We start from the raw sequence: 25164 nt of genomic DNA, 5'->3' as shown, positions 1-25164 counted from the left end.
GATTCTGGTAAGCATGATTTTCTGTGCTTAGCTACAGTTCGTCCTTATAAGCAGCTTTACGACATTGGGTCCTGATCTATTACTCAAAAAATTACCTCAAATTGTGTAAATTTCTTTCATTGAAACTAGGGAGTAAAACCAATGAAACAAATAAATGAATCGGATAAAATTCGATCATATTAATAATGTTGTAGAAATATACTCATTGCAAAAAGTCAGAGGTGGATCAGTTTATTATACAGATTTTCAACCTGGGGCTCATTAGCAAACAAAATGGCATTAACTGAACAATTCCAGTCGGCTTATACTACATCACATATCCCTTAATTCAGCACTGTAATAAATGCAGTTTACCTAACAATACCTAAAAAAAATTCACGTAAAATAAATAATTTAACGTATTTCTGCAACAAGAGATCCAAAAGCAAACATATACACGTAAAACGGAATGGCAAACTTAAACAAACTTTTAAAAACATAGGTTTACATTTTGAAACAAAAGGGTCAAACCAAACAAAATGGACCCGTCACTACTCTATATATTTTCGTAAACTAAATAATGGCTATTATCCGAACCAGGGTCCATCATTAAGCTGTTAAGCAGCAAACACTGCTTTGCAAATATATATGCTAAGCAAAACAAACGAATGTGGCACCAGTTATGGAATTTTGGCTGGTAACAAGTTTCTATGACGCAAGATTTGTCTGCGCTTTAGCAAATTTGTATTTTTACAGTATTTGTGAAATTGGGCCATGTTAATTTGTATTTTCTGCTTAATAGCTTCAGGAAATTGGGCCTTAATCTTAAGTCTTGACGTTCCACGATGTAACCGACTGACGTTAAAGGAACGTTACAGAATTGGTAAGAAACAAAAATGGTTAAGATCACAGATTAACATAAAACTTACACGGTCTAATGATGATGATAGTTGAAAACATCCCTTGAAATATTTCCGTGTGAAATGTCATATTATTTTGATGAGAAATAAATAATCTAACTTCGCGTTTGGAGTTTATCGCTCAGTGAGCGTTCATTTTGGCATCGATGCAATGCAAAATTAATGTGTAATCGGTTTTTCACTATTCTCTCTTGACCCATATGGCCGATCGATCTCAAACTTCTACAGGTTTGTCAGTTTATGTGTAATGGTGGATTACATAAAGTGCTCACACTATGGCAGCAACTGTTTTGATAGCAAAAACAAACTCTGTAATGTTCCTTTAAGGCTTACAGCATTACAGTACACCAGAGTGAGGATGTTTGAAGTTTTGCATACCCACTACAGGTGTGGAGGGGCGATCCTCTGGGGTGACCATACCCTTCCTGTGTCCGTGACCTCCCCCACCGCAAGACTTCACAAGAAGGACAATAATGGTAACAACGAGGATGGCTGCGGCAACAGCGCCGACTGCTATACCGACGATCGCGCCGGTACTCAGGCCGGAGTCGTCAAAGGGTACCTGCGTTTTAGGAAACAAAACACGGACTCTCGTAAAAGTGAACTCGCCGTTTATGAAAGCATTCAACACGGCATACTAAATGGGAGCTCATTGACGTCATTCCTGGGGCTCACCCGGTGCAATTTGTTGTGTATATCAAATTTGCCAGTGATAGTGCTTTTGAATGGGAATGTTTTTCGTCTGAACCGACTCTAAGGGAATCCTTAAAAAAATAATCAGGAAGATTTTTGGAATATTGTAAATATATACTACATGAAACAAAATTGCACCCGGGAAGCTAATCGAACGTAGCCATTTTCTCCGTCCCAATTAGTGTGCCAATCTATAAATACACTTTTTGCTACAGAAAAAAACACCTTTTGGGATACTGCAGGGGGAGATCACTAAGAAGCAAAGCTTATAAGCGTGAGCCCCAAATAGGTACGCTCGTTGAGCCCAAACCAAACACCCCTGTAACTTCAAATACTTATCAGTTGAAATAGCACTTGGGCTCAAGGGGTGTAGTCTGACTTAACTTACCGGGCCATTGCAGACTGGCAATTTGATAACTCCCGCCACTGGGGTGTAATAATCAACGGTACAATACGCAGTGTTCCCGTTCCCATCTCGGACAGTAATGTTCAACATCGGGCAACAACAGGTCGATCTTCAAAGCAAAATGAAAAACGAAAATCTAGATTTAAATATATGTTAAATTGGATAGATGCTAACTTTGCATTGGGGATAAATAATAATATTCTTTGGCTTCTACCCTTACACCGATGTGTATAAGCATCGTAATGCTCAGTACTTCCCGAGTTCTGTGAAAAATTCACACGCATGGTCTTGAAGACACTGGACACTATTGGCATTTGTCAAAGACCAGTCTTCTCACTTGGTGTATCTCAACATATGCATAAAACAACAAACCTGTGAAAATTTGAGCTCAGTTGGTCATCAAAGTTGCGAGATAACAATGAAAGAAAAAACACCCTGGTCACATGAAGTTGTGTGCTTTCAGATGCTTGATTTCGAGACCTCAAATTCTAAACTTGAGGTCTCGAATTCAAATTCGTAGAAAATTACTTCTTTCTCGAAAACTACGTTACTTCATAGGGAGTCGTTTCTCACTATGTTTTATACCATCAACAGCTCCCCATTACTCGTTGCCAAGTAAGGTTTTATGCTAATAATTGTTTTGAGTAAATACCAATAGTGTCCACTGCCTTTAATCACCGTGTGAAAGTCTCTTTTGAGTAGTGTTAATCACTATGTGAAAATCTCTTTTGAGTAGTATTGGTTCTAATAAAGAACCGGTGGTTAATGTTTCGAAGTTTCGAGCAGTATGCTCTGATCGTCTTCGAGAAAATGCACATAAAGAAGTAGGACTTGAAATTGTGCATGGTGGAAGTATAACTTTAAGGACAGGTTTGGGGTAACACCATGTGGATATCTCTTTGGAGTAGTGTTGGTTGTTCTGAAAAGAACTGGGCCCAATTTCATAGAGCTGCTAAGCACACAAATTTGCTTAGCATGAAATTTCTTCCTTGATAAAAACAGGTTTACCAACCAAATTTCCATGTGATTTTCAGGATAAGCAAACAAAAGCTGAATACCAGTAACAAGCACTATGCAACAAATGAAAATTTGGCTGGTAATCCTGTTTTTATCTGGAAAAGAAGTTTCATGCTTAGCAAACTTTTGTGCTTAACAGCTCTATGAAATTGGGCCCTGGTGGAAAGTTTCGATCAGTATGCTTTGATTTTTTTTCTTCAGGAGAATGCTGGACTATGTTGCTGGATACATCAGCAGCATTCAGAAACAGAGTCCAACATTCTCCTGAAGACGATCAGAGCATACTGATCGAAACGTCGAGTCGTTAACCACCGGATTTTTTTCTTCTTTTCAGAACCAACACTTCCAAAAGAGATATTCACATGGTTTTACCTCAAACTTCTGTTAGGATAAAACGGAAGATCAGATGTATAATACAATTCGAGGGAATTCAACACGGTGAACAGTTTCAATGTTTACTTACGTATAGGTGGCAATTTTATCCTTGAGTCCGAGTCTTTCGAACTTCAGAGTCTGGCCATCGCCTAGGGCTGGTTCTAGAAGAGTCTCTGTTACTATCCTGTCATCTGTTGCCTGGAATTTAACCGACCACTCATGGTTGTAGCATTCACTCCCCATCTGGTCTGCAGTGCACTTGTGACTGCTGGTCAGTTTGGTGCAGGTTGGGTTGGTGAAGTCATCAAAGTCTGGATTGTCCTGAATAGTTAAAGACAGTCGACACTATTGGTAATTGTCAAAGACTAGTCTTCTCACTGGGGGAAAACTCAACATATGCATAAAATAACAAACCTGGGAAAATTTGAGCTCTATTGGTCGTCAAAGTTGCGAGATAAAAATGAAAGAAAAAAACACCCTTGTCATTCGAAGTTGTGTGCTTTCAGATGCTTAATTTCGAGACCTCAAATTCTAAATCTGAGGTCTCGAAATCAAATTCGTAGAAAATTACTTCTTTGTTGAAAACTACGTCACTTCAGAGGGAGCTGTTTCTCACAATGTTTTATACTATCAACCTCTCCCCATTACTCGTAATCATGAAAGGTTTTAGGAGTATAATTATTTTTTTAGTAATTACCAATAGTGTCCACTGCCTTTAAAGTACAGTGTTGAATCTGATGGATTAACGCTTTACTACGGACGCATGAGTTTATTTACAATATTGTATAATTGAAAATACTAGCAATCGAGCTTTTCAAAGAAATATCAGAAAGTCGGTGATAAATCTTAGAGCAAGTTCGAGCGAGGGACTATAGTGGACTTGTATTTAAAGACCTTTAAAGCCATTGGACACTTTCGGTAAACAGTATTGTCCAAGTCCCACACTTCGTGTATCACAACTTATACATAAAACAACAAACCTGTGAACATTTAGTCTCAATCTGCCATCGGAGTCGGGAGAAAATAACGGGAAATTCAACCCTTGTTTCCGCACGTTTCGCCGTGTCATGACATGTGTTTAAAATAAATCCGTAATTCTCGCTATCGAGAATTGATATTGTTTTAATGTTTTCTCAAAAAGTAAAGCAATTCAAATTTCCAGAGAAGTCTTTCACCATAACCTTCTGTAAACCCTGTAAATTATTTGTAAATCTGTGAACTTTTATGTTTTGTTCTGTACCGAAAGTGTCCAATGGCTTTCAGACTTTGCATAACCGTCTATAATCACATATCATCCGCATTCATTTCACAAACACACACCCACTTCATGCTGCCCGCAGGCGAAAGTGCAGCTGCCGAAAATCACCCCTTGTACCAATCAAAGCACATGGAAAGCCTACGTCACTGCCCGTTTATCCACTAAAATCATTGCATTTAGGCCGTGTCCGAAACGACGACTTCGGCTACAGCTACGTCTAGATCAGCGCGTTTACCAGTGTTGAAGAATAGGCAGACGCGCGCGATCTAGCCGTAGCTGTAGCCGAAGTCGCCGTTTCGGACACGGCCTCAGTCTAGCCTAAACTGTGAAAACAATGGCATCTCCGATTTAATTGAAACTCTTGGGGGCGCACTGTATTTTTATCATTACGTTCGCACATTCCCGGTCCCGTTTGTGTCACTTTCTATTAAATCTAACTGTTTAAAAAGGTCTCCGAGCTCACCGTGACATCAGTATCGTTCTGGAACTCAAAGACAGTGACGTCAACAGACAGGAAGTTCAGGACAGGGGTCAAGGAACTGCGAACGGTTAAGGTCACTTTCCTGTGTGCATACAAAACAAAGGTGGGATCGAGAACATTATCTACACTGTGAGAACGAACATAACCTACATAGCAAGTAGATACATACCGCACTAAACCAAATAGAAATTGATGCCTCACTATGGAATGCCTCAAATCCCATACAAGGTGGGGTTGTGTTTTAATGTTGACGACTTTCAACTTTAATGTTGTTTCAAACAAACAAACAAACTTTGCCTAATGGCATGCAGCTGCAGCCACAGTGATGGACTGACAATATAGACAAGTACTGCGATGGTCAACTATATCACTATATATTTCTGTTCATGAAACCAAGAATGCCTCATAAATAAAATATTTGTGTAACTTGCCAGCATCAGGAAGCCAAGGGTGTTTGCTATGTGAACCATAAACACTAGGGTTAACCCTGTACCTGAATCAGTATTCTAGGTTCTTGCACAACCAAATCCCGCACCCTGCTGAACAGAAACATTATCTGCGACACGCCTCAAAAATTGCCCACGTTGATGTGGTTAGAAAATACATCTATTCAACTAAGCACGACAGATTAGTGGATGAGCCTTACACTGTTGTACCAATTGACACATCGTCACCAGCAGTTACAGTGACCACACCTTCCGATCTCTCATTGGTATCAAGAGACGCCATTTCTGGTGCAACGGTTGCTTGAACTCCTGAAGTGGACGTCGCTTCACTCGATACAGAAACACTCATGGTCAAGTTATCACTAGGACCACTGTTCGAGAGTTGAAAACTGAAGGCAGCAGTACCACCGGGATAAATAGTATCTGCAAAAGGGTAGAATGATGTTTAAAGTGTTTTAAAGACAGGGGACACTATTGGTAGTTGTCAAAGACCAGTCTTCTCACTTGGTGTATCTCAACATATGCATAAAATAACAAACCTGTGAAAATTTGAGCTCGATTGGTCGTTGGAGTTGCGAGATAACTATAAAAGAAAAAAACACCATTGTCACACGATTGTCGAGACCTCAAATTCTAAACTTGAGGTCACAAAATCAATTTCGTGGACAAGAATGACTTCTTTCTCGAAAACTACGTCACTTCAGAGGGAGCCGTTTCACACAATGTTTTATATTATCAACATCTCCCCATTACTCGTTACCAAGTGAGGTTTTATGCTAATAATTCTTTTGAGTAATTACCAATAGTGTCCACTGCATTTCAATGTCTCGGTCCTACAAAATCCCGGCCGTATCTCGTTTAGCCACCGCACCACGGCCCGTGCCCCCTAATGTTGCCTCTCATTGAGCGGTCTTCGCTGCCATTAACATTGAGCAGGGGGAGGGGGGAATGTTTATAGTCATATTGCAAATGGGTGGCCAAAGCATTTTGGCCGGGATTTTAGCTCCAGTCTACAAGCTTCGCAGAGGTATGCTAAGCCCACAGCTATCATGTTTAAAGGCAGTGGACACTATTGGTTATTACTCAAAATAATTATTAGCATAAAACCTTTCTTGGTGACGAGTAATGGGGAGAGGTTGATGGTATAAAACATTGTGAGAAAAGGCTCCCTCTGAAGTGCCATAGTTTCCGAGAAAGAAGTAATCCATGAATTTGATTTCGAGACCTCAGATTTAGAATCTGAGGTCTCGAAATCAGCCGTCTAAACGCACACAACTTCGTGTGACAAGGGTGTTTTTTCTTTCATTATTATCTCGCAACTTCGATGAGTGATTGAGCTCAAATTTTCACAGGTTAGTTATTTTATGCATATGTTGAGATACACCAAGTGAGAAGGCTAGTCTTTGACAATTACCAATAGTGTCCACTGCCTTTAAGACAGGCTCTCTGTCCTTGTTCAGAACCAACTATTTGGCTCTTTGTATCCTTTTGAAAAGGGCTCGTTAAAATAAGGTTATTATTATATTCAGGCTGTTCTGCCGTCTCGCACCATCGATCCCCGTCCGTAAGCACCTTTGACCTCGCAGTCGTTTCACATGAAGATTTGCAGTCAAACCCTATGTGCATGTATACATATACAACATACAACATGCACGCTGCACTGCAGACGAACAAGTGCAGCTGCTAAACATCACATCGGACCAATCAACACATATACATTGAAAGCTTACGTCACTGTTCAATTATCCCATGAAATCACTGGATCTGTGAAACCAATACATGTTTTATAGACAGGGGACCACTCTATTGGCTATACTGACCTATTGTGCTGCTTCCAAGTACATGTTCAACTTTGACCTGTACGACTTGTACTTCTGATGGTTGTGTACGCATGAAGTCCATGCCATTGAGGTCCACGCCACGGATCACTGCGATAAACGGCTGTAACATTTTGGAAGAAAAAAAGGCACTCTGAATAACATACGGGCACTTTATTACTTTTACGTTGTTTCGTTTTTTTCGTCTTTCGAGTTGTGCTTCATTCGGGCTTCGATTTGTCATTTCTATATGGTTTGTTTTATTGTATAAAATGTTTTTGTATTTTTACTTTTTAAGTTTTAGTTCGATTGTTTGTTTTTCTGCTGTTGTTTGACTACTTACTTGATGTTCTTAAAGTAACGGTGGTTTCTATATATAATTTTACTTGTGAGCTTTTGTTAAATTTTCACTACAAGTTCGATTTCTGTGTATTATGATACAAATTATTGTAAAATGAGCTGGGATCTGGAAGGGCACATCTTTTCTGCTTTTTTTTTTTTTTTTTTTTTCATTTTGTCTTTCCCTGCCCGCAATCTTATAATTGTCAAAATATTTTTTTTAAAGAAATTATTATACCGATTTTTCCGATTCCTAATTTTGTTTTTCATCAAGAGTATAATAGCATCGCAAATAACTCTTTTCTGTTATTGTGGCATCTCTATTTTATCATGTCCCCTTCCTTCGAAGCAACTCACCTGGCTGGGGACTGTAATATCGGCTAAGTATTGCCCGGGAGTTATCCCTGCTATTGGTTCGACCTCCCCGGTGAAAAGCGTCTCTTTCCCCGTTGTGTCGAGAAGGTACACGCCGCTAACGGAACCGACATGTTCTGGTGCACTTACTTTCACCCTCATCTTCAGAGAATCACCTACAGAAAGTATTCACGATATCATTCATTTTAAATAAACTACCAACATTAATATGTACTTTAAACAGGGTTGAGTTTATACTCTAGATTTTAACTTGGTTTAAAAAAAATAATTTACACGGAATTTTAATTTTGTTATTATACTTCTGAATTGTTCGTAATTATCGATCAAAACATAAGGCCCCACATCAAGATTTGGAAAAACTACAAAAACTTCTAAGAGTTTGCTTTGTTATACCTCCGTGCTGCTACAACTCGATTTTAACTGTGTAATGAATAAACTTCTCCAAAGCCCTGACGTATGTGGTAACCCCGATCACTTTGTTGCAGCATGGAGATATAACCATCGTATATTACCATCAAAGAGAAACTCCCGGCCCCACATGACGACCAAATCTTGTTTTCACATGACTCGGAAAAAAAGGTACATACAATGCTTTACACAAACACCGGGGTCTGAGTATAAAACCATAAAACTGAAAAAACCTTGTACTGGCAGACCATCGATGGGATAAAGCGCTCCCGACTCATCGAGTTCAAGCAAGTCGAAACTGAAGTCGACCAGACTATTTGCAGACACCTTGACTCTGTACTGAGCTAAACTCCCGATGTTCTGCACCTCAACGACCCATTCCCCTCTGGTGTCCTCTGTGGTTGTGGCGATGCTGAATACAACTTGCTCGTCGGATTGTGTGAAGACGTCTACCCCTAACTCACCGCTAAGCGTACCCCGTTCACCTGTTTATAAATGCACACATTATATTGGTATTAACGATCATTCATAAATACCTCAGACAGTTTCGCTGTTCCTATTGGTGGAGAGCGCGTCACGTGGGTGTGTAATAAACCTCTGTTTATGACCGGTAAAAAGTGTTAATTCATATGCGTGACAACGGCCGAGACAGTTGTGCCACATCACGCGATACGCGCGACGCGCACAGCATTCCCTTATAAGGAGTTGTTTAGCCGAGGCCGGCGGAGGGATTTACCATTTCATAGCTGGAGGGGTGTTGTGTTGAAAGAAATCATTTAAAAATTATAATGTTTGCATTTATTTTACTTTTTGACCAAAAAGTGATGATGTTTTTGACCGAAAAGGTATTTATGAATGGGAATCAAAGTGTGTTGAATCGGTTTTCAACTAGTAGTTTAATTCCATCGAGGCCTGGTTCTTGATAAGAAGAGTTATCAAGAACCAGGCCTCGTTGGGATTAAACTACTAGTTGAAAACCTCTTCACCACACATTGATTCCCTTATTTAATTTCTTTTTATTTTTCATACCCAATAGCACAATGAGCGTCAATAACAGAATGAAAGGAAGACAAGAGGGAAATGTTCAGCTTTAGGTGACGGAGGGAAAAACCCCAATGTGAGAAAATCCACACAATCAGGTGTAGGGACTGAATACCCGATCCACATGCAAGGCTTAACGGTCTGACGAGTGATTCGAACCGGGGCTCACAGAGGTGGAAGGCAGGGACAAACTACAGAGCGGACCGGGTCCGTCTTGTTGAACGACCCCTCAAAAAGGGAAAGCAGGTCAACCCCTCAAAAAGGGCAAGCAGTGGTCCAGATAATCAGTTAGATCCCGACATAAAGGGGTAGTAAATATATCGTCACCGTTTTCACGAAAAAGTAATTCTTCCAATTTTCCGCTTCATCAGAATTTGATATTATTAAAATAATCAGAAAGAAGCTCAATAGTCAATACTTTTCGAGAGAGAGAGTTTCATTTACCCTTAGGGGTGACGATGGTTACGTTGGTACCCGCCAGGTCTCCGACTATAGACACCAATACCTCCAGCACGGTGGAATCAACTGGGATGTCCACACTAAACATATCATCGTCGTCTGGCACCGTGACGCTTTTCTTGGTTATAGTAACCTGTTGAATATATTAAATGCTCGATCAATGGGAGACACCTACTATGTGTTTTAAAGAAACATTACAGAATTTGCTAACAAAATAGTTGCTGACAGTGTAAGCACTTTGTGTAATCTACCATAAATAAACTGACAAACCTGAAGTTTGAAATCGATCGGCCATCTGGGTCACGAAAAAATAGTGAGAAAAAAAACCCGATTACATATTTTGCATGTTATCGATTCAAACTAAAATGTACAAAACGCTCTTTAAACGATAAACTCCAAACGGGAAATTAGCTTTATTTATTTATTACCAATATGACTCTTTAGACAGCAATATTTCAAAGGATGTTTCTATCACCATCACAGGCATTGTGAGAAACGGCTCCCTTAGAAGTAAAGTAGTTTTTGAGGAAGAAGTAGTTTTCCACGAATTTGATTTCGAGACCTCAGAATTAGATTTTGAGGTCTCGAAATCAAGCATTATGATGATTATGAAAGCACACAACTTCATGTGACAAGCGTTTTGTTTTCTTCCATTATTAGGGACTTTTCGTTTTCGACGACGGATGGTTCTGCGACGGTAAAGATGACATTTGACGTCATCTGCGCATGCGTCAGCTTTGAGGACGGTCGTCCCTCAATTTCTACGACAGTACTTGGGATGAATCTTCGTTGTGCTGAAAACGACAACGTTTAGCTGAACAACCGTCGCAGAACCATCCATCGTCGAAAACGAAAAGTCCCTATTATCTCGCAACGACGACTGATTGAGTTCAACAGGTTGAGTTTTGACAGGCTTGTTGTTTTGTGCATGATGTTGAGATACACCAAGTAAACAGACTGGTCTTTGACAATTTACCAAAGGTTTCCAGTGTCTTTAATGAACGAAGAATGAACAATAATCAGAATAAAAATGTCAAAACAAACTATGATCTACCTTCGAGGCACGAAGATCCCCTTCAATGATACGGGATAAATTTTTAATTCCGGCGTCATCAGTACGGTAGACTTCCCCTCCAGACACGCTGGCAATGATATCATAACTGGAAGTCACTCTCGCAGCAGCTATATATCAATCCAAATTTGTAGAAATACAATTTTTAACAACAGCAGAAAGGTATGGGTTGATAACACTTTTTAGTTTCCCCATTTTTTTAGCATTTTAATACAAAATGGTGCAGCTATTCATCATATAATGGCCTACGTTTGGCAATAATATTGAGTTTCACCATAATAACACTGCGGTCATTTTTTCTGTAGATTACATTTACCGATTCATCATGAAAACATTATAAACAATTGGTTTCCAATTCATTATAATATAAAGCCCACAACCCCCTGCCGAAAAATTACAACTTATACAAATAGAAATCAGTTTACAACAGATAATAAGTCAGACAACCAAAATTAACTTGAAAGAGAGTGACTGCTAACGAGAAAGGAATCCCTGAACTAAATTCCCTGATGTTTTCAGAAGAAGGTCACTAATGCGTTTTCGCGGTTGTAAATTAAACCCAAAACTGTTTTGGTCAATGGTCAGTGATCAACCAACGGCAAGTTCACCCGAAACAGTTTTTGGTTACGACCGCAAAGACGCACCCCAGTATACCACACTACACTACGGTAAGATAACACACATAGACCAGCCGTCTGATAAAACAAAAAATGTTGTTGTAGACGTCACTGGCCATTTCTCATCACGTGTTATAACTATCAACCAATCAATTGCCTCAATCCATACCTCTTCTACGCCTCGATCCACTGCACTCGCCAGTCAGTAAGAACTTCATTTGAATCTTTTTCTTCTTGATCAACGCCAGAACATCTGAGAGTTTGTCCTTGTCTTTGTCGTCAGCGTCCGTGTAGACATACACGATTGTTCCGTCCAAACTACGGTAAAAAAAAACGTATATTGAAGATAGCCTACAGAACTCTTGCATTGACCACCATCTTTGATGAACTGTGCACGCGTGAAAGGATATGGCCCTTTTCGAAACAACTGGATTTGGCTTTGGATTCGGCTCAGGCTAGCTTGGCCCTGCGGTTGTTTTGACATAAAAATATTGCGCGTGCTTTGCGTATACGCGCCCGGGGTTTCAGATGAGAGGACGGAGCCTGAAGCCGAATCCAAAGCCGAAGCCGTTGTTTCGAAAAGGCCTATCATTGGCTAAAGTTCGTGGGCAGCGCTAGACTTGACTCAAGTCCCAATCCCGTGCAATCGCCAGAAAACTACTGTTTTGTGATGCTCTGCATTCCCCAACCTGTTCAACATTCTCGGGACCACATTTTTACGGCGAGCGCGCACTGCTAAACCTTTTTTTTGTAACGTGTAGTTGGTATGGAATCGGGACCTCTCTCACGAGAACGGGACTTGAATCAAGTCTAGGGCAGCGCGTACACGGGTGTTATTTACCATTGTTTAAAATCCAAGATGGCGGTCAATGACGTCATACTCAATCCATCTTTGTATAGGGGTCATTTTAGCGAGTGTGATATGAAAATAAGTGCTTCAATGAATTCATTGGTCACAGGTTTACAGCTTAAAATTTGAGTTCCTTTTAGACATCACTTTGTTGAAAGACACTGGACACTATCGGTAATTGTCGAAGACCAGTCTTCTCACTCTTGATGCATTTTAACATGCATAAAATAACAAACCTGTGAATATTGGAGCTCAATCGGTCATCGAAGTTGCGAGATATTAATGAAAGACAAAACACCCTTGCACAGGAAGTTTGTGCTTTCAGATACTTGATTTCGAGACCTGAAATTCTAAACCTGAGGTCCCGAAATCAAATTCGTGGAAAATTACTTCTTTCTCGAAAACTTTGTTACTTCAGAGGGAGCCGTTTCTCACAATTACGTTTTATACTATCAACAGCTCCCCATTACTTGTTACCAATTAAGGTTGTATGCTAATAATTAATTCGAGTAATAACCAATAGTGTCTACTGCATTTTAAGCATAGGCCTATGTTTAGCATGGTAGCTGTATGTAGCCGCCATTTTTGATCCGGCCATTGTAACTTGATGAACGTGCTTACCTATTTGATATGCCAAGTTCCATTCCACCATTTGCCATCTCAGGGCAGTCAGCGCCACCGACAACATCCAGATTATCGATGAAGTTAATGCAGACCGATGCATTCGATGTGACTAACACTGGTCCCACAACTGGAAAGCAAGAAATAGAGGGCAATGTTCAGGTTGTTAGCCACGGCCGTGGAATAGACTGGTCCCCTGTCTCTAACCATAAGGGTAAGGACAGGTATGGTTTTACAGAACCATTGATGTCATTGGATACAATAATTTCATGGTGTGGTGACGTAAGCTTTTGATATTATTTGTGCTTTGATTGAATTGGTCCGAGCTAATATATTTGCAGCTGAAAAACATCGCTTTGGACCATGGAAAGCTTACTTTCAGTTTTCTGCTTGCATTGTGTACTGAGTATTATGTACAATATACATGTACTGAGTGTAATGTTGTTTTATAATGTACGTATGATTTGACTGCGTATCTCCATGTGAAATTAAATGTGGGTGAAAGGTGAATATGGACGGGAAATGGCGTGTAGCCTCAGCGGCAGATGTCTGGCGTAATTTACGAGCCTCGTAGTGTGACGTCAAATGTTATGGTGTACGTTTTGGGCAGTTGTAACAAGTAGCTGTTTCGGGTGACTTGGCAATGGGGGACTTTTGGGACGCTTGGTGGCAGCAGACTTACCAGGTAAAATCCATTGTTCTCGGTTATGTGCGCATGCTCAAAACTACGTCAACAATGGAAATTTACCTGGTAAGTCTGCTGCCACCTAGCGCCTCAAAGTCTCCCATTGGTTAAACATTGTAATCAGTGTGACCGAAACGGTGTTCAGCTATAATATACAGAACTTACATGGGTCGTTAAATGGTGCGATGACGTACTTAGAGGGCGCTAGACACGTCCCAGTAGCGTGGGTCTCAACTATTTCAATAATCTGCTGTTTGACGGCTGTTATTTCGTCCGTCATACTCGCCGTTGTGTCTACTACGAAGGATAGAGAAGTTCCCACATCCAAGTTGAGTAATTTACGGAACTTTTCCTCACCTATGATTTTGAAAAGGCCAGTTTCTGGGGGAGAAAGGATAGGACATATCTACTTGAATAGAACAGCAAAGAAACAAACACTTTTTAAACATGTTTAAATGATAAAAATGCTCAGCATTTATGACATCTGCTTAAATAGTTGAAACCTTCAAACACACACAAGAACATAAACATGCCTAAAGTTGCATGTGAACAAAAAGTGGGCAAAAATGCTTGAAATGCGTAGAAATCCTCAACACTGTGTTTAGAGTGCATCCCTTCTAGTTTATTTGAGTTCATGCCACTTTGTGCAAAGATAACTTTATGAAATATTTCGGCGGGAAAAGCTGACCATCTCACCTTCATGATAGAAGAAATCCTCGGTAGCCTGCAGCGCCGTAGAGACTGACTGATCATGGAGGTGGTGATGTGGGGAATAGTTGGGGTTAGATGTCTCTTTATTGATGCCACCGTAAGCTACTGTCTCACGATAATCGTCATATTTCCCTCCGTGTGAACAAGCCCCCCATGAACTCTCCGGGTCCGCAGCTGAGAGGTAAAACCGTTAGCAAAGTTTTTCAGTTAAAAATGCGTATACATTTGAATAACAAAATAATCAAAACCAACGAATGAATTATTGAAACATATTAAATTAATGTTTCTTTTTGTTAAAAAAAAATCTGGCCAAAAAAAAACCCAATCCGATTTACCACGTCAATTTTAATGTACACATAATGGCTTCTAATCCAACTTGTCTGTCTACTTTGTGATGACAGGAGTGCCACCAGCTGTCTGGAAAGTTAACAAAAGATGTTGCTTAATTTGTTTTACTCTTTTCACGGTAGTCAAACAGTTCGTGACGTCATTAAATCACTACGGGTTACCATTGCGTCAATGTAATATCAATCACGTAAGCCAGTTGTCTTTACTGACACCAGAAATTGCATGAAATATGGGGTCCTATAGGGCTAGATAAATAAATTACCATAATAGGCAAACCCAACATAGCTGAAATTTCTTAAATTTATTTGACTCTAAGCTACAAAACAAAATTCGTTCTTGTTTGCCTCTGCAAATAGACCACCCACAGGTAGCGTGTAGGAACTTGACATTGTCAAACCCCAGTACTCAAATCGTTTTGAAAGACTGCATGGCGCATCACAACTCTTCAGAGTTTGTGTACCTATCGGTTACTACCGATTCTGAAACGATTTGAACTTTGTGACCATAGTGTAAAGAACTGTACTTCTAGGTTTTGAGAATGAAAAGTTCCCACTGACAATAACCAGCAAAAGTGATTGCAATTGGCAAAGGTCGAGAAGGTATACAATGTAAGGAATACATACAGCAAATTGAATTCAATTCAATTCAATGCAGATATATACACATATACATAAGTACACGTTACTGCGTAGTAAAGCAAATAAAACATAATAAGCAGCAGTGAACACGATAGGTCTGGGACTGAAAAGTTCCAACTGGTAATAACCAATGCAAAAGTGAGTGCTCTAGACAACCCTCGGGGCACAGCAGAGAACCAACGCACAACTCAACTCACATATATGGCCCTGGCCGGGAATCGAACCGGGGTCTTTGGTGAGAGGCGAGCGCTTTACGCACAAGCCAAACGTGACACCCATTATGAAGCACTTTAAAATCCAAAGCATACCTGGTTTTTTCTTGTCTTGGCCGGACTTGTAGCCGCTTGTTATGTAGTAGACATAAGGACGTAGGTTGTCTGAGCAATCCAAGCTTTATAGATGAAGAAATGAGCAATTGCAAGATGGTGTTATAATTCATTTAATTGTAATTTTTCTCCCATCTTGCCTTACTGTCTTGCAAAAACAAAACAAAAACGAGAAAACAAAATAAACAAATTTTGTGTAAAAAAAATTCCCGAGGTAATTATTTCATTATTTATTTTAACGTGAATATGTTTTATTCTGCTGAAATTATTGCATGGTTTGTTTTTACCAAAGAACAAAAACATAACACTGATATTTGATTTGACGACAAGGTTTAATTGCCAAAAACCACTCTTCTCACTTGGTGTATCCATAAGGTGTATCTCAACATATGCATAAAATAGCAAACCTCTGGAAATTTGAGCTCAACTGGTCGTCGAAGTTGCGAGATAACAATGAAAGGAGACAAACACCCTTGTCACACGAAGTGGTGTGCTTTCATATGCTTGATTTGGGGACCTCAAATTCTAAATCTGAGGTCTCGAAATCAAATTCGCGGAAACTTACTTCTTTCTCGAAAACTACATTACGTTAGAGAGAGCCGTTTCTTACAATGTTTTACACTATCAACCTCTCCCCATTACTCGTTACCAAGTAAGGTTTTATGATAACAATTATTTTGAGTAATTACCAACAGTGTCCACTGCCCTTAAATAGTAGGCCTATACGAGAATGTCATACTCACGGAGAAACTGTAATGTCGCAGTTTTGGCACATGTCGACACTTCCGGGACTCTGGCGCCATGTAAATGGACTCACAATCCCTGCATGGTTTGTTAAAACAAAACAAAATTCATAAAGAAATATCCATCAATGAACGGTTGCTACGTTTTTGACAAAAAGTATATTATCTTTAGGTGCCTTTGTGGTGTGGTTGTTGTCGTTGTTGTTTTTATTTTTTATTTGTTTTATTATGTTTTTATAGATTGATTTATGGGCTCGTGGGACGGCTATTAACCAAATGAGCTAGCGGTACCATTTTGGGAAGATTTAAAAGATATTAAAACGAATTCAGCAAAGACCGCTTGTTGCCGTGTTCGATGTCTTTAAGGTAGTTCTCTGTTAAAGCCATTGGACACTTTCGGTAAACAGTATTGTATAAAGGCCCACACTTCGTGTATCACAACTTTTATATAAAATAACAAACCTGTGAAAATTTAGGCTCAATCGGTCATCGGAGTCGGGATAAAATAACGGGAAAACCCACCCTTGTTTCCGCACGTTTCGCCGTGTCATGAGATGTGTTCAAACTAAATCCGTAATTCTCGTTAAGAATTGATAATTGTTTTAATGTTTTCTCGAAAAGTAAAGCATTTCATGGAATATTATTTCAAGAGAAGTCTTTTACCATTACCTTCTGTAAACCCTGTAATTTATTTGTAAATCTGTTAACTTTTATTTTTTGTTTCTGTTCCGAAAGTGTATAATGGCTTTAAACAAAGGGGATTTTTATTTTGTGTTTCATGGTGGTGAGGTGGTTTTTATATTTCTTGAAATTGATACGGCTAACTATGCAGTAACAAAGTATAGAGCAAGGAACACAAAGGAATAACCGGTAGGCCGATCGGTTTGAAATATTCATGTGGTACATAAAGATCAAAACGATACGGGGTTGTAAAGTCTGTCTTTACGATAACAAATTCCAGGTATGGTTAATATCAAATATTATTCACAAATTACCCAATTTAGGGCTCAGAATAACTTCAAAACAATCATTAGGTATGAGCAAAGGCTTAAAGTACAAAGTTTTTTCAGGCTGCAAGCAGTGTCTGAGCAAACAACACCTGCACTAATACAAATAAAGATTTAAAACAAACAAACAATATTATTGTGATAGGCTGCGAGCAATGTCTGGGCAAACAACACCTGCAAATGGTCATAAAATCTGTTTTAAACCAAAATTCTAGTAAAAAATATTATTATTATTATCAACTCCCAAAGTGACGGGACTTTTGGTAAGGTTTTTATTTGTATTGTTCGCAGTAAAATACGATGGGAGTTTTTAAAAGTGTATGTTGTGTATAATAAAACAGAGATTGTTTTATTAGAGAGACAAAATATTGTCGTGAAGAAGAACCTCCCAAATGGTTTTTACTCGTCCTCACATCTCATATACTGTTTCCCACCATGTTTTTAGAGTCGCTGTTTAATAATAATAATAATACACGGTTTTTATATAGCGCTTTTTCACGGGGTGTCTCAAAGCGCTTCCGACATTATTACCCCTGGTCACTTGGCCTTAATTCATTCCTTAAACCATCTCAGCTCCCTGGGGAGTATACAGCCTGTGCGCAATGTATGCGCTACTTGGCTAAACCAATCACAAGAACCATCTCTCCCTCACAGGTACCCATTTACCACTGGGTGGAGAGAAGCAATTATAGTTAAGTGTCTTGATATTGGTAGTTTTATTGTTCGTACATAGGCCTACAGTAATTTTTTTTTAAATACTTATTACTACTTATTACTGATTGCAAATCACATCCAACTTTTGGGTCTGTTAGCAACGAAATAAGATTTTAATAAAATGAAATGAAATGAAAATAAAATGCCGGTAAGTGGACACAGGTCACTGTTCGTTAAATCGACTATAAGCACACGTCCGAAATGTTTTTTAATTGACAGTTTTAAATGCAAACTGAAAGAAAGCCCGTAACTAACTGAGCAAATACGCCTCTAATTGAAACAAGAAGAGAACTGTTAGTACAACACACAAAAGGTGCTTTTGTTATTATATGAAATAATTGACGAATAGGTTGTCATGCCTACCATTATAAACTATCGAAACATGTGGTGACGCACATGGTCATCTCTAAGTTACTATGTTTAAAAAGTACTAGGCTTACATCGAAATGTTCAAGTTTTGTTGTCTTAAACGTGACACCTTTGGTAGTTGTCAAGGATCAGTATTCCAAACTTCAAAGTATGCATAAAATAACAAACCTGTGAAAAAGGGCTCAATTGGTTATCGAGTTGCAAGCGAATAATGACAGAAAAACACCCTTGTTGCACATTGTGTGTGTTTTCGGATGCCCGAAAAGGGCTCCAGGCCTGAGGTCTTTTTCAGATTAAAAAAAATAGACTACTTCAGAGGGAGTCGTTTCTCACAATGTTTTATACTGTCAACAGCTCACCTTTGCTCGAAAGCTGTTACGTTAACATAGATTTTGAGTAATTACCAATAGTGTCCTGTGCCTATAAGCAGCATTATAAAATAACAACAAATGGTACCACTGACTTTATACCCAGAGTACTATCAAACTACCTGTCATTGGAAATTTTGTGTTTTGCTCAACATGTTGAAAAAGAAAAAAAGGAAAAAAGGAATCAGTTTGGCATTCACTGGTCATACAAAATCATTCAATTTCGCTAAACCGCAAGACTAACTTAATTTCGTAAATGCCAGCATTAAGTGCGCGTGGTCATTCATCAACCAAGTGCAACAGACAAAAATCAACTTAAGAGTGACTGATGCCTATGCATGTTTTGATTGACGGAAACGCATCTGAAGGAGAAAAAAAAAGTAATCATAGGTAGGCTATACACGAAAACAAAGTTGAATGCACTTAAAGTGGATTTGAAAAAAAATGCGTGAATTTGAATGCGCGTTTTAATGAAATTGAATAAATTGTTGATGAAAGCGGCCGGGAAAACCGTTATGAAATGCTTATGGAAATATGGCTTCAGCGGGTGAATTCGTTGTTGAGGAGATACATTTTACACGACTTCATGCAGTTTTCAATGTAATTAGTTAGTCATTAATAAGTGCTACCACAATTTTCCTCTAATCTACCCCAATAGTCATTTTAAACACCCTAGTTTTTGCAAAGTGGGGATGGAAAAGACAAGGAATATATAGCACTTAAACTACATTAAAAAATGCAGTTTAGCTTTCGTATATCAACAACTACTTCATCAGAAGTAGAATGGTATCGAGTGATACTTCTTCTAAACAACGAAACAACTAGACTTGTGGGCAAGTCGTCAACATGTCCGTCTCGCAGTGAAAACGAACTGTCTCGCGAGACTGCTGCTGTTCTAGCGATCACGCAGGAAATTATTTTCGCTATCACCGCGCGCGGCAGACATTTAACGACTTGTCCACAAGTCTACGAAACAACCCGCTGAAAAACTATCAGTACATATTTTGTTACCTAGATCACTGGATGTCGTTATGGTATCCTCATCATCGACGCCATTTAACCATCTGTTCAGCTCAATCCAATTGGTGTTTGAGTAGAAACTCTGAGCCATGTGAAGGAACTGACCACAGTAAAGGCGTGCTACGTCATAGTCTGGTGCCGTCTTGTCTCCTTTGCCCAGGTTGTCCAAGAGAGTGTCACGAATATTGATCATCTTACGATTTCCTAAAGTTGAAATCAAAATCATTATTATTATATAATAGTACAATGTCAGTTTGCGCAGTTAATAATGTGTTTGTTTAAGTGATTTTGTTTCTAATGTGAAATTTGTGTGTACATTGAAAGGTAACAGTTTTGTTTTACATAATACTTTATCTTTCAATTTGGAAAGACAGTCATTTTGAAGTTGAACATACAGTATTCAGTGTAGATTCGTACACATATTCTACACTTCCATCAAAAGATCTGCCTGAGAAATAGTTTAATATTGTATATGTTTGTGCTATTGTTATTTATTTGACCTCAACCAAACGAGCACACAAAATACAATATTGAAGGCAAATCGAAGAATTATCAAAAACCAAAACAGAAACAACCAAGCAGAACAAAATCTGCCATCAGATTTTGATAGATAAGATGGCGGTTTAAAGGGAAGGTACACGTTTGGTAATTACTCAAAACAAATAATATTAACTTAAAAACTGACTCGGTAACGAGCATTGGAGAGCTGTTGGTAGTATATTGGTGAGAAACAGCTCCCTCTGAAGTAGCATAGATTTTGAAAAAGAGGTAATTTCTCACTCAAATAATAAAAGACTTCTCGCTAGAAGTCTTTTATTCCTATCTGAAAGCACACAAATTCGTCCAACAAGGGTGTTTTCTCTCTCATCATTTTCTCGCAACTTCGGTGACCAATTCAGCTCAAAAATTCACATGCTTGTTATTTTATGCTTGTGTTGGGATACACCAAGTGAGAAGACTGGTCTTTGACAATTACCAAACGTGTACATTCCCTTTAAAAGGCAAGAATACTTTTGGTAATTGTCAAAGACCAGTATTTTTACTTGGTGTATTCCAATACAGGCCTTGAACTTCACTCTTGAAGCGGCACAGCAACTTCCCCCTGGTATGGGGGCACCTCTATGAGAATGTCAAAGGGCACCACAGCAATAGCACAGGGCAACAGGGCAATTGTTGTGGGTGCCGTTGGTCATTTCGAGGCATGCCAATATATTCGTAGAATAACAAATCTTTGAACGGTTGGGCTCAATATTAATCATCGAATTTTGCAAGTACATAATTGAAAGAAAAAACACACCTGTTGCTATGTAGAATTGTGTGCTTTTCTCACTTTCAAAATGTGAGGTGAAAAAAACTTCTTCTTTATAACTAAATAATAACTAATTAAGTACATGTAAGGTAACCCTAAAGAAATATTTTGTTCACCTTTTTTACTATAAAACTCACCTTTATTTATTTGATTTCCGTTGAAGTGCCACACTGCCTTCTGAGCGTATTCCTTTGAAATGCGAACATTTTCACTAAGAATCGCACTGATTGCTCGCTCAAATTTTGTCGAGTAAACACAGCCTGTCAACGAGTTGAAAAAGTTCATAATTAATTGACGTATAGGGGCGCTTTTCGTATGGTTTCATATTAATGAAAATTTGCAGCATTTAAAGATGCTATGTCAGATTTTTGGCCCCAAACATTAACAAATAGATTTTTTTGAGTGAATGGTATTTCAAAGAGTATCACCCGCTCTAACGAAAAAAGGTTTAACTTTTACTTTTAATGGTCAGGAACCATGACAAAAATTTAAAACGTTTCTTATAAAACACATAAGAATTGGTCACGTGATATATTATCGGGATCCCGACAAAAACTAGTTTTGAGCACTTTATGTCACTGCTACTAATATTTGGCGGACTTTTTCGAGCAATGGCTCAAATGAAAGCTTGGAACTTTCTCGACCCCCATCAAAATACCTATTGAATTTTAGATAAACATATTTGGGTCAAATCGACCAAAAATCTGACATAGCAACTTTAACTTACTTCCCCGCGACTCATTATTCAAAGTTATGCTTACCATAAGAATACGGCAAATACAAAATTCATATCAATGGTCGATTTTTGCTAATTGACAAATTTTAAGCAACCTTTTTCTGCTGAAGATTTCTATTAAGTTTGGCCAGCCCTTGACGTTTTTAAAGAGTGAAATAAGAGGATTTTCCATGAAACCAGTGATTGAAGTGAAATTTAACATTGAAATTCATTTTGTCTGTATAGAAAAAATGATTTAATCTGAATATTTTCCTTTTTTCGGAACTTAGATTTACCTCTAAAAATCTGGAAAAGTTAACACAATATTTAATAAAATATACTTCTAATCCTCGTTTTTAGCAACCAAACTAGGAATTTGAATCAATTTGACTCTTTTCCTAATCGGAACTTACATTTACCTTTAACAAAAATCCGGGAAAATATCCACACAATTTCATAAAAATATACCTCCATTAAGTTAGCAAACCAACTTAGGAATTTAAATAAATTCGACTATTTTCTTTTTCGGAACTTACATTTACCTCGATATAAATCCGGGGGGAAATCGACACAATATTTCATGAAATATATCATCTCCAATCACAGAGTTTATAGCAAACCAAACTATGAAGTGACAAGTTTTTAGAAGAGAAAATATAATTATGATGCAAACTGCTAACTTACCAAAACGACCTAATGGTATAAAAATGCCAAAAATAGTTCATGGCCAGACGTTTCGACCCTATTTAGTAGAGTATTTCTCGAAGGCTAAACAAATATACCTCCAATCACAGAAGTTAGCAAACCAAACTATGTGATGTGACAAGTTTTCAAAAGAGAAAATATAATTAGATGTTGCAAACTGCTTCAACAAAAGAATCTGAATGTATAAACGCAAAACAAAATAGGTAATTGCCCGACGTTTCGACACTAGGCTTATAACAGAGTTTCCCGAAGGCTAAAACAGTTTTTAAAATGTGATATTTACCTCCGTAGTGGACTTGATACAGTTTGGACGGAGTCAGTGGGATCAGGCCCGTCAGGTCCCCGGGGCTATACCGGTCCGGGTCGCTGTCTTCGAAGTACCTCGCTACAACCCGGACAATCCCAGCCACCGTGATGTCAGTCAGAGTATAGTCCGCACTCGCGAGCGATCTACCGGCATGGCTTGGCAGGAACGCCTCGGTCCCTGAAATCATGAGTACGGACACCAAAACGAAAAGTATTTTTGGCAGCTCCATGATTTTTTTTTTTGAGATGTCAGTTGGCTGCGACGTTTGAACAGAGTGGTAGAGTGTAGTTGACTATTGCCTAATATTAATAATCAACGGCACCACAAAACACTCGAAACGAACAAAAGGCAATTCAGATAAACATACCCAGCTAGGGTGACGTTTCAATATGACCCTAGCCCTTTTATACCCATACCACTGTGTATTCAGAATGTAATATGAACACTGTATTGGTTATTGGGAAGAAGTGTACTGCGCAATTACTTCACCTAGTGATGACCCGCTTAATGGTCCAATGATTCCTTCATCAACCGAGTGTCTGACCAATCAGTGTTGAGAACAGATTTGCAAACACGAATGTTTCAACAAAATACGTATTCATGTTAAAACCAGACAATATTAACCTAACCCCCCCCCCCCACCCCCTATGTACAACTCAGGTACGGATCCAGATCTACTCAGACAGCCCCCCCCCCCCACCCCCCTTCAACAAAATCCTTATAGGGGCACTGCGCCCGTTATAGACCATTTCGCAAATACTGGGGCGCGCGCGTAAAGCTTGAAATTGATGCATTGTGGTCTAGCTGGTATCCAAATTTGATCCATATCTATCCCACAGTGCACCTCATTCAACAGTCTGCGCTTGCGCATTGGTATTTGCGATAAGGTCTATATTTATAAAGCCCATCAGGCTCAAGTTTGACACAAGTTCTTAGTTTTGTTTTTCATGTTCCAGGTTAGACTTGATTCAAGTCCCGTTCTCGTGCGGCAGGTTCCTATACATGTATACCCGCCGCCGTCAAAATGTATAGCTATGTGGTCCCGAGAATGAAAGCGTTTGATTGGACAACACGTATCACGGCGTGATCACGCAGTAATGTTTACATATTCATAAGTGAATAGTTTTACATATCAAGTCCCTGTCCCGCATGCGGACATCACAAAAATAGAGTTTTCTGAGATTGGCACGGGATTGGGACTTGAGTCAAGTCTAGCTCCAGGTTGGCTGCACCAACCCTTCCTTTCAAACACAACTCCAAGTGTCCTTACTTTAAGCATACACCCGGCCCACAGAGCTATGTGTTGCAGTCACTCTGTGGACATTCCTTTGTTCTCCACACTATCCTTCAAGAAAATCAGGGGGAAATGTGTGGACATTACTTTGTTCTGAAAACTTCAAGAACATCAAACTCTTCAACACTGTCAAAAAACCTGTGTGGACATGATAAAAGTCCACAAAGTGTGTCTAGACAGTCACCTACATAATTTGAATTCAATGCTTCATTAAAACGCCACCTCAACCTCATTTGCACGCGTTTCAAACTGTAATCCAGTAGGCCTATTTTTTTATGCACAAACGCAGCCACTGGCAGATGAGATAATGCTAAGGCCCTTTTCGAATCCACGGCTTCGGCTTTGGATTCGGCTTCAGGCTCCGTTCTCTCGTCTGAAGCCCCGGGCGCGTACGCTATAAAGCAAGCGCAATTGTTAAAACAACCGCATGGCCAAGCTAGCCTGAACCGACTCTACAGTCTGAAGCCGTGGTTTCGAAAAGGGCCATTGTTTTCCAGGTGAGATTTGTTCAACTATTTTTTAAGATTCTCATGCAATACCAACACCTCCTTCCCGGATGCCGCGACACACATTTTGTTATCAGTTTACTTTTCAGTCGATCAAGATGACAAGTTGAATCGTATCGTGAATAAATAGGGCTTTTTGGAAAATTAAGGTTGGTCAACCCTGACCGTAGTGGGTCAACATTGTTCACGGTTGCCAGGTAGGCCCTACTATAGTTGTTATAAGGA

At 39.1% G+C, this 25164-nt stretch overlaps 1 protein-coding gene across 1 annotated transcript; it reads right to left on the bottom strand.

Annotated features, from left to right (window-relative positions):
* Positions 1 to 1093: 1093 nt before the first annotated feature.
* LOC117303494 (von Willebrand factor A domain-containing protein 7-like) lies at positions 1094 to 23552 on the bottom strand. The gene is made up of 19 exons (XM_033787716.1): positions 23116 to 23552; positions 21550 to 21672; positions 20095 to 20307; positions 16626 to 16704; positions 15865 to 15947; positions 14556 to 14744; positions 14025 to 14240; positions 13175 to 13304; positions 11873 to 12021; positions 11069 to 11196; positions 10000 to 10147; positions 8748 to 8999; positions 8089 to 8261; positions 7396 to 7516; positions 5776 to 5998; positions 5112 to 5211; positions 3479 to 3711; positions 1981 to 2107; positions 1094 to 1461 (listed from the first exon to the last, which is right to left on the bottom strand). The coding sequence occupies exons 1-19, from the start codon at positions 23366 to 23368 to the stop codon at positions 1237 to 1239; spliced, it is 3165 nt and encodes a 1054-aa protein (XP_033643607.1). The 5' UTR covers positions 23369 to 23552; the 3' UTR covers positions 1094 to 1236.
* Positions 23553 to 25164: the final 1612 nt, after the last annotated feature.

The sequence above is a fragment of the Asterias rubens genome, chromosome 19, assembly GCF_902459465.1.
Source record: "Asterias rubens chromosome 19, eAstRub1.3, whole genome shotgun sequence".
NCBI lineage: Eukaryota > Metazoa > Echinodermata > Asteroidea > Forcipulatida > Asteriidae > Asterias > Asterias rubens.
Note: the sequence above shows the minus strand (reverse complement) of the source record. Positions and strands in the feature narration are given on the sequence as shown.